This window comes from Dioscorea cayenensis, chromosome 6 (genome assembly GCF_009730915.1).
Source record: "Dioscorea cayenensis subsp. rotundata cultivar TDr96_F1 chromosome 6, TDr96_F1_v2_PseudoChromosome.rev07_lg8_w22 25.fasta, whole genome shotgun sequence".
NCBI lineage: Eukaryota > Viridiplantae > Streptophyta > Magnoliopsida > Dioscoreales > Dioscoreaceae > Dioscorea > Dioscorea cayenensis.
This window is the reverse complement of record NC_052476.1, coordinates 8,827,295-8,837,679: the sequence shown is the minus strand read 5'-3', so window position 1 is coordinate 8,837,679 and position 10,385 is coordinate 8,827,295. Positions and strand designations below refer to the sequence as shown.

At 36.7% G+C, this 10,385-nt stretch overlaps 1 protein-coding gene across 1 annotated transcript; it reads right to left on the bottom strand.

The window, feature by feature from the left end:
- Window positions 1-1,494: 1,494 nt before the first annotated feature.
- On the bottom strand, window positions 1,495-2,235 carry LOC120263114. The gene has a single exon (XM_039271019.1). The coding sequence runs from the start codon at window positions 2,233-2,235 to the stop codon at window positions 1,495-1,497; it is 741 nt and encodes a 246-aa protein (XP_039126953.1).
- Window positions 2,236-10,385: the final 8,150 nt, after the last annotated feature.

The following is a 10,385-nucleotide window of genomic DNA, read 5'->3' as shown; positions in this document are numbered from 1 at the left end:
CAATGAAACCCCAAAGTAATGTTGAAGACTTACCGGAATTGACGGGTAAAACGGCGATTGAATGTGTGAAAAATCTGGCAATAAACAAAATAGAACTCGTGAAACACAACAATCAAAGACAAGAAGAAGAATGGCCGAGAAATGGGACGAAGAGGTGCAACCAACGGCTAGGTTTTAAAGTGGAATGGTGGAAGCCAATCAGTCACGACTGAGCACGCACAAGACATGTGCGTGCTCAGGACACCAAGGTTAGGGTTAGAATTCGAGACAAGCACGATCATGTGAAAGGTATGTCCCTTCCCCTGATTCTCTCAGGAAAAAGTTTAAAAACCTCAAAAGAGAAAGACACGATTATGCTAAGTGCATGATGTTCATGCTTGCTCTCCTAGCACGTTCGTGTGCTCAGCATGAGCCTCCCCTTGAAAATCTCAAGAAAAAGACTAGAACTAATGAGGAGGGGAGCACGAGCATGTGAAATCATACTCATTGAGTTAAGGTCCATGGCACGCTCGTGCTCGGCCCATGCTTGCCATGGAAATCTATGAAAACTAAGATCAGTGAAAATCAGTGGGACAAGCAGGGGTGTGTTCTGCTCGTGCTTGCCTTGAAAAATTTCAAGACAAGAGTTCTCCTTTTCAAAATCAAACAAACAAAACACACGAGCTCAATCAGTAAAAACCCAACTTTGATAAAAAATATGAAAACTCAAAGAGAGAGACCAACAAAAAGATAAACCGCAGCAAAAGTGATGACAACGAAGATCAAACAAAAGAAAAATGATAACAAAAGAAAACAAGAACAACAAAAGTCCAACACAACAACTTGGGTTGCCTCCCAAGAAGCGCTTGTTTAATGTCACTAGCTTGATGCACCTATTGTGCATCGTAAGGAGGCTCGTGACATCGAGGCCTCACATCACCACCTGAAATGCACAAGCATGAATATGGCAATAATGAATTAATCAAATTGATCTCACCAAAAGTCCATGAATTTGGATGATTAGGAGTGGGTGGTGAGATGGGTGGCTTTTCTTTTTCATGATTACTTTCTTCCACCAACGATTTGCTCGGGAGACTTTCTTCATTGGTGGCTCGGGGTACGGCTGTCTTCACCCTCACCACATCTAGACATTGTGAGTCCCCTACTCCCTCTTTCATGACCTCATCCTCAAGAGGATTGTCATCAAGTAGCTCAGATAACTCATCCTTCATGAATATGTCCTTCACATAATTAGAAACTAAATCATCAATAGCGTCCACATAATAGCAAGTATCTTCAAAATCCATCATGTGTCGCATAGAATCATGGAGTTTGAATATCACATCATCTTCCCCCACTCGAAGTGCCATTCAACCATCTTTGACATCAATGAGAGCCTTGGATGTGGCCAAGAGTGGTCTGCCCAGAATTAACGGCACCTCAACCTTGTCATCAACATCTAGAATGACAAAATTCACTGGAAAAATAAATCTGTCCACCTTTACTAAAACATCTTCAACGATCCCCCCGTGGTTGTCTGATAGACCTGTCAACCAGTTGTAGCATCATAGGAGTGGATTTCGGCTCCCCAAGCCCAAGCTTTTGAAAGATTTTGTATGGCGTGAGATTTATGCTTGCCCCCAAATCAGCAAGTTCCTTTTCATCAATGAGTCCCTCAATTGTGCAAGGGATGATAAATCCCCTTGGGTCTTTTTCCTTATTGGGGAGTGAGTTAGTGATCAACGCCGAACACTCCTCACTAAGTATCACTAAGGACACATCTTCCAATTTTCTCTTATTTGTGAGCAATTTCTTCAAAAATTTGGCGTATCTCAGCATCTGAGCAAGAGCTTCAACAAATGGAACATTGATGTGTAAAGTCTTGAACATATAGAGGAATTTCTTACATTGCTCATCTTGTTGATCTTTTTTAACCTTCACAGTGTAGGGAAGCTTGGGTTGATACACTAATGGATCACTCTTCTCCTTACCTTGTTCCACTATTTTCTCCTTTACTTCGATTGGGGCCTCAAGGTCAACAATGTTGGATGGTTCAACTACTTCCCTTTCGGCTTCTTTTTCAATAAAATTTGAGAGTTGCTTCCCACTCCTCAATGAAACACCTTTAAGGGATTCCTTTGGGTTGATCTCAGTGTTTCTAGGGAGTGACCCCAAAAGCCTCTCCTCAATTAACTTGGACATTTGAGCCATATGGTGCTCTAGATTCCATACTGTGGCATTTGTGTTTCTAATCATCTCTTCATGACTCACAAGACAACTTTATGTACCCTTCATGAACTAACTTAGCAACTCGATAAGTTCAGCAATTGAATTTGAGGAGGACAAGGGCTGTGATGATTGTGCGCTCGGTTGGGGAAGCTCTATTTTGTTGTTGTCCTTTTCCCTTGTCCTGATTTGTTCCATGAAAAGTTGCGGTGATTTTTTCACCCTGGATTGTATGTATTGTTGTATGGGTTGTTCTAGAAACCAGTGATTCTGTGCAACAAAATCCACTTGTTCAAACTATCCCGTACCCATTTCAGTTGAGCCACCAGTCTCACTTGGGGAGCCCAACTATCTCCAGACGGTCCACTGACTGAGGTGATCGATTGCATTGCATCCAGTCGCTTCGTAAGGGCTTCAACCTGTGCGCCCAATGTGGTGACAACATCCACTTGGTAAATTCCGGCTGCCTTAATCGGTTTGCTCCTCTCAAACTCCATTGGTAGCCATTATTTGCCATCTCTTCAATTAGTGTGTATGCTGCACTTGGTTGCTTGTTGCATAATGATCCCCCTGAGGCTGCGTCGAGCATTTTCTTGGTAAAGATGTTCAGGCCCATTATAAAAAATATGTATTTGCATCCATTCCACAATTCCATGAGGTGGGCATTTCCTCAGCATTTCCTTGTATCTTTCCCAAGTATTGTACAAAGATTTAGATTCTAACTGCATAAAGGAGAAGATGTCATTCCTCAACTTAGTGATCTTTGCTAGAGGAGAATATCTTGTGATAAAGGTATCTGAGGTTTGCTTCCATGTTGTCAATGACCCTTTTGTCAAGGAATTTGGCCACTGTCTGGCCTTTCCTAGCAATGTGAATGGAAAGAGTCGAAGGCAAATGACCTCCTCAGAGATGTTTGCAACCACTGGAGGCCGAAGGAATATGGCTCTTCATCTTGAAATCCGTCGAATTGACACATTTGCTATACCAACTGAATAAGATTGGGTTTCAGTTCAAAATTGTTTGCAACCACTGGAGGCCGAACAATACAAGACCCCACTCCCTTCAAGTTTGGTCGGGCATAATCTAAGATACTCTGCTATTCGTTCCTGGCCATAACTTCGTCTTGACCTACTTCCACCCTTATCTCCACTGAACTTGTTTCACTCAAGTTAATCTACCTGATCCTTCTTCAAAAATTCCTCTCAATTTCTAGATCAGGGTTCGCCAATGGAGAAGACGTACTTCTACGGGTCATACAATTTTTCCAATGCCTAAAAGATAAATCAGTGTAAGCTCAAGGAAGGAAAAAGAATAAGAATGGACAGAAAACATAAAATAACGAATAAAGCAAATAAGAAAATAGATATTAACAAATATAGACACTATTAACAAGCTAAATCACCAGAGTCTAAATTTTCCTAAAAGTTTCCAGTCCCCAGCAACGCCGCCAAAAACTTGATGTGTTCTCCGCAAGTGCACGGGTCGCACACAAGTAGTAAAGTGGTACCTCGTAAGGGGTAGGGTTGTCGATCCTAAGGGACTGGATTTAAAGTACTAATCTATCTTCTGATGTTCAATTAAACAAATATTGTAATAAGATTAAAATAAGAACTAATGATGCAAGAGTGAATGATGGTAGTGATCGGGGGATTAGGATTGTGTTTTCAACAACGAAAAAGCAATGCACCGGGATGATTTCTATGAGTTATATCATGATGAATTGACTCTAATGATTCCAGGTACATTCTATAGTTTGAGCGTGTGCTCTAAAGCAATGTTGCAACTATGGTTCTCAAATACACTAAGTTATGCCAAGATAACTGGATTACCAAAGCAGTTGTGCAATTCAAACCATTAAGATATGCAAACACAAGAAACAAAAAAACTCCGTAATTATAAACAGTCAAGTAGTCAAAGCATACAAAATAATATAGTTTACATCCCTGGGCACCGTGGACGATTAGCCCCTCATGGATGGGTATAATGAGGAAAACAAAGATGAAGAACTAAAGAAAGAAGACATGACTCCCTTTTCCTCAAGATGATCTTCCTCGTCGAGCTCTGTATGTTTAACCCCACTTCTCTTGTGTCTTCAACTCTTCCTTGATCCCCTTAGGATGTGTAATGAAGCCTGATCTTCGCTCTCTTCAAGTCCTCCCGGTGGAGAGTTGAATCCCCGAACAAAGATGAGGGTAAACCCTATAAACTAGAGTTAAAAAGGGTTGTCTTTGAGCTCGACACTATCTTAGCATGATCATGCTTAAACCATATTTCCATGGACTGCTTTTCAGTAACCGGCTAAGTGTATACCTGAGATTTTTAGTGGGAGGCAGCGCGATCGTGCTTGGCGTGTGCTTCCATGAACATGATCGTGCTAGGAGCCCCCAACACGTGCTTCCCCTGTTGAGTATAAGAATAACTCCAGCCTGAGATATTCAGGGGGATGGATACGAGCGTGCTTCAACCGTGTTTGTCCCGGTGTCACTTTTTCACTAAAAAGCTTCTTCACTTGATCCGCACAAGGTTGGGAGATTCAGGGGGACAAAGCACGACTGTACTCTATCCGTTCTGAGCCTGAACATTTAGCATTTCGTCCACTTTCTCTTATTTAGAGACCATATTCTCTCCTAATTGAATCGAGCTCCTCAATTCATGCATCATTAACAAACATACCAGAATAGTACCGAATGTATACAAAGATATACTAGAAGGAAAGCAAAAGCATGAATTAAGGATAAGAAAACATGATATGAATTGCACTCATCAAACTTTGTAGTGGACAAAGTGTTGACATGAGTTGAGTTTTTCACACATACACGGTTTTCGATTTCATTACTTTTATTTTTTTATTGGATTATTTGCTAGAGTATTGATTGTTTTACTTCGTGTTTGACTCTCTCTATGATTTTAGAATTTTATTCTTGAACCCTCTTGGTGAACCTAAGGCCAAGCACTTATCTTTTCTTTTCATGAGTTTAATGTTTAATTTTGCTTGAGGACAAACAAAGGCCTAAGTATGAGGGAGTTTGATAAGTGCTTGAGTAGATATATTTTTCTATATATTTTATATGCATTGAGCATCATTTTTACAATGGTTCATGTCTCATATAGTGTATTTGGTGTTCTTTTGTGCAATTAGGTTGTGCAATCCAAGGATCAAGACACAAGAGGAGCTCATGTATGTGGAGGTGTGTGCCAACTTCCAAGAGGATTCAAGCCAATTTGCTAGTTGGAAGGGCACAAAGGTTGTCACATCTCCTTGTCCCTACTCTATGTGAAGAATGCAAGACCTTTCAAATGATGCTTCGACCAAGAAAAGTCTTATAACCTACCACGTAGACATGTGCCCGACCATGTGGCCTCAAGAGAAGAGTTTGTGAGCCGCATTAATGAAGAGTACCGTAGTAAAACATCGTGGCATTTTACTGTAGCAGTAATGTAGCAACCACTCTTCACGTAACTGCGTGGGAATTTCTGTAGCTCACGAGGTTGCATGGAGGCACATGACAGTCGTGGTTTTGGCCTATAAATAGCCATTTTGCCCTATTCTTTGGGGACTTTTGGCTAGCATTCGAAGGGCAAAGCGGCTAGTTTTTCAAGATGAGGTCTTTGGCGAATTTGGGGGGAGTTTTTCACCAACTTTGATAGATCTTTCATCAATCATAGCATCGAAGGGGCCTTTGGCAACCTTGCTTCGGAGAAGGATCCTTTAAGACGTTGAGCGACCCATCAAGGCCATCATCACGAATTCGAGGGGGTTTTCTCTATGGTTTACATTGCTTTTAATTGCATTATTCTTTGCTTTGTAACTCACCCCATGGAGGGCTAAACCCTAGTAAGTATTTGGGCATGTGAACCCTAGTATCTTATCTTTTGTATTGACTTACTTTATGTTTTTTATTAATTTAATTCCGAGTTTATTTGAGTTTTAATCTTGTTTTCTCATTGCTTGCATGTGATATTGATCTTTGTGATTGATTGGTGATGCATGATTTGTTGCCCTGGTGAGAGAGAGGTCTCCATTAGGGTTAGAACTCAAAGATTAAAGAGGGTTGAGAGGGTGAGTTATGAGATAGTGGAGTGCCCTCTTTCCTCTCTGATGAGTTCTTCCTATCTCAGTATTTCCCTAAGCGTTATGCAACCATATTTGGAGTGAGGCGTGAGATTGAGTGATTTGTCCTCTGGGACCTTGTAGGGGGTTAGGGATCTTCCGCCTATAAGTAGGGTTAGATCAATTTTTAGGAATCGATTGCACTCCTAGGTATCCCCAGAGTATATTGGGTCATATTGGGTGTGAGGTGTTGAGATTGAGCGATTTCTGCACCGAGACCTTGTAGGGACTAGTATCGGTAACCTGGAGGCAGGGACCGATTGTTCTTGGATTACCTTGACTCATCTAACTCGATTTAAGAACATTTAGTAAGTCTTACACTTCATGTTTACATCCTAGGGGGAGCATTGCCCGGCTACCTCATCTTTCTTGATTGAGATCTCCCTTATTTTCTACTTGTCCTTTGTTTTCTTGCATTAGTCTTATACTTGCAATTAAGTTCACTTCATCACAACTTTGATTCCGACTAGATAACTGAGAAGTTGTTACTATTAATACTTTCGTTCCCTGTAGATTCAACTACCCACTCACCGGATATTTTATTACATCGACACCCGTACACTTGCGGTATACACACGCAATTCGGTCGTGTCAACCTCAAGGTGAACTTTAGAGAGTTTTCAAAAGTGATTTTTTTTTATTTATTTTAACGCTCATCCACTCCAATGAGTGTCAAGAAACAATAATGGCTCTTCAGGACCTTAAGATGAACTTTAGAGAGTTTTCAAAAGAGATTTTTTTTTTTTTTTTTTTTTTTTTTTTTAACTCTCATCCACTCCAATGAGTATCAAGAGAGAATAATGCCTTCTCAAGACCTCAAGAAGAGCTTTAGAGAGTTTTCAAAATAGAATTTTGTTCTTAAAACCTCAAGAGACAGTAATGCATCCTCAAAACCTCAAGGTGAGCTTTAAAGAGCTTTCAGAAAAGATTTTTTATTTTTTTTAAACTCTCATCCACTCTAATGAGTGTCAAGAGACAATAATGGATCCTCAAGACCTCAAGGTGAACTTTAGAGAGTTTTCAAAAGAGAATTTTTCTTTTTCTTTTTTTTTTCAACATTTATCCACTCCAATGAGTATCAAAAGAAGAAAATAAATGTCTCCTCAAAATCTCAAAGTGAGATTCAGGGGATTTTAAAGGAGTCTTACAAATTTACTAAAATTCCCTTTATGCCAATTAGAATCCTAATATTCTTTCTTTTTCTCTCTCTCTCTCTCTCTCTCTCTCTCTCTATATATATATATATATATATATATATATATATATATATATATTTCTTTTTTGCATTTCAACCCCTCCAATGGTTGTTTTGCATATTAGACCCTAACATGTTCATTCTTAACAATCTTTTTTACAATTTATGCAAGTAAACGTTGAAATTCGCTTTTTTACTTTTTCCTTTTTTTTTTTGTAAAATTTTACAAGTGAACCAATTGAAAGTTGCATTTTTTTTTTATTTTGCATTTTTCTCACTAATTTTGCGAATAACTTCACCGATAAAATTTTCCAACTAACCCCTCATATTTCACATTTTTTTATAAATTGGTAATTTCTACATTTTTTATATTTCACCTCAAACCTTACAACTAACCCCTCAGATAATTTCTTTTTATGTTTTACATGACTTAATAAAATAAGCCCTCATATATTTGATTTAACATGTCTTATAACTATTCAATCATATCAAATAGGCCAATAGCTTAGCAATTTTGTTAACTAAAGAGAAAAGATAAAATAGTGTTTCATATAATGAGAAGTTTATCATACTTAAAATATTATCCCCATTGATAGCAATGTGTTGATTCCATTAATCTTAGCATGAAATATGAAAGTTTTAATGCATGTCACTGGCAATATATATTAGAAGGATATGCTTATTATCTGCTTTAAGATTGTTGAGTATAATCGATCCTAGCTATGTGGGATGTTAATAAATAGAAAATTACAAATAAAATAAAACTTTATATTAGAAGTGAGAGGACCTGATCCCAAAGACAAGTTAAGACAAAACCGAGGCTTGTGTATCACACAGTTTCTTTAAAGCAGATTTACCATTCTCCGGTGCTTATGTTTGAACTAGTGTCTGCTTCCCAGGATACAATGGTCTTCAATTGCAAGGCGGCACTATGTTACAACTTCGGTGAACTGAATTATGTGAGCTCTATCTCACTGATCCTAGAATTAGACTTTCCATGAGAGAGTAGATGAAAAGAAGGAAATGAAGTAAGTGTTTTTCAAAGTTGTAGAAAGAAACCTTTATATAGCCTTGGAAATTAACCATTGAAATTCTAAACTTAAGGTGACTAACCATTGAAATTCCAAAATTAAATTTTGGAGTTTCAATAGTTCTAAAACTTCTCAAATTCTAAAATTCAAAAGGTTTGAAACCTTTTAATTATAGAATTAAATTCTATGAAGTTGAAGAACTCTTCAAATTCCAAAGAACTCTTCAAATTCCAAAATTAATTGGAATTCTAAAAATCAAAGTCTTTATAACTTCTAAAACACCTATTCTTAAAACATAAATCAACCTTTCAATTTCCATTCACCATTTAATTTTTCCAACAGTATATCGACATAATGTTGTCCGTTGACCTATGTACACTTAATATTGTGTCTCAACAGTTCATATAACAAATACATGAGATTTCCCAGATGGTCGCATAAAAGGATATATTGTTCAAAATAACATAAGTTTGTTGACATTGAGTTTACTAAAGCTCCTCTTTGCTTGATATTAGTCTAGAAAGAGAGTGTGCATATGCATTATGCCGAGGAGGAGATCAAATCCCACTACATATAAAATAATGAGGAACAATACATGTACGGATAATCTAAAAAAATTTGAGAAAGTAGAGGCCCATCAATATTATACACATCGACAATATTGTGCATCCTCATTTTTTCAAACAATTGCATACTACTAACATATGCATTCAATCATGCCTTCGTTATAAGTAAAACTGTACCACTTTTGGTAGTTGTTTTTCTCCTCTCTCTCTTTTTTTTTACTACTTCCTCTTTCTCTTCGTCTTCTCTCTTCTACGTCCTCTTCCAATCTTCTAGTTTTTTCTCTTCTTAATTCCTTTGTCTCCTTCTCTTCTCCTTCCTCTTCTAATCTTCTGTTTTCTCTTTCTAATTTCTCTATCTTTCTTCTTTTTTTTCCTTCCTTCTTTATTTTTCAACATCTTTCCCCATGTCCAACCACGTTCTCCCGCAAGTTGGGAGAGATTCTTCTTTTTTTTTATTAGTATTTTTATTTATTTTTATTATTTTTCAATTTAAATTCATTTTTTTGTTTTATTTAATGATTTTAATAAATCTCTTCTTTTTAATTTGTTACGTAATTTATTTTATTTTATTTTATTATTTTTTTAAAATTTGTACTTTTTTTAATTGTTCTTTTTTTATTTCCTTATATATTTTTTTTAATTATCAACCCTTTTTTTATAAATAGAATTAAGTCTTAGAAAAAAAAAGCTATATAAACAAAGTGACATTATATATATATAGTGTGCATCTCTATTGTACTTTTAAGATATAGGATATATACACTAATTATTTTTTGCTCTTAAAGTTTTCTTTACTTTTTTTTGGGTAAAAATTATAGTGTATGTATATATAAATATATATATGTGAGGACTGGTAATCTAGAGACATCCACAATAACCATCGGATGGGAATCCGACGGCTGTATCATCATAAATAATACAAAATTCATTCTACAGTAATTATAAATAATAAAATATATCCAATACTTATATAAACAAACAACCATTGGATAATGATCTAACGACTATAAGTAAAACGCCCCTAGAAAACAGTAATCTAAGAATGCCCCTAGATTATCATTTCCCTATATATATATAGATATATATATAATATTTTTTTTTTGGTTAGTTTCTCTTTTTTCAATTATTTAATTTTTTAAAATTATTTTGTACAATTTACATCTATTAAAAACCACCTAAACCTCATTAGCGTAATATAAATCTATACATACTATTAAAGTAGATGTATAATCTACTCCGAGAGTGTTTCAAAGAACAATTTTAAATTTTTACAACAT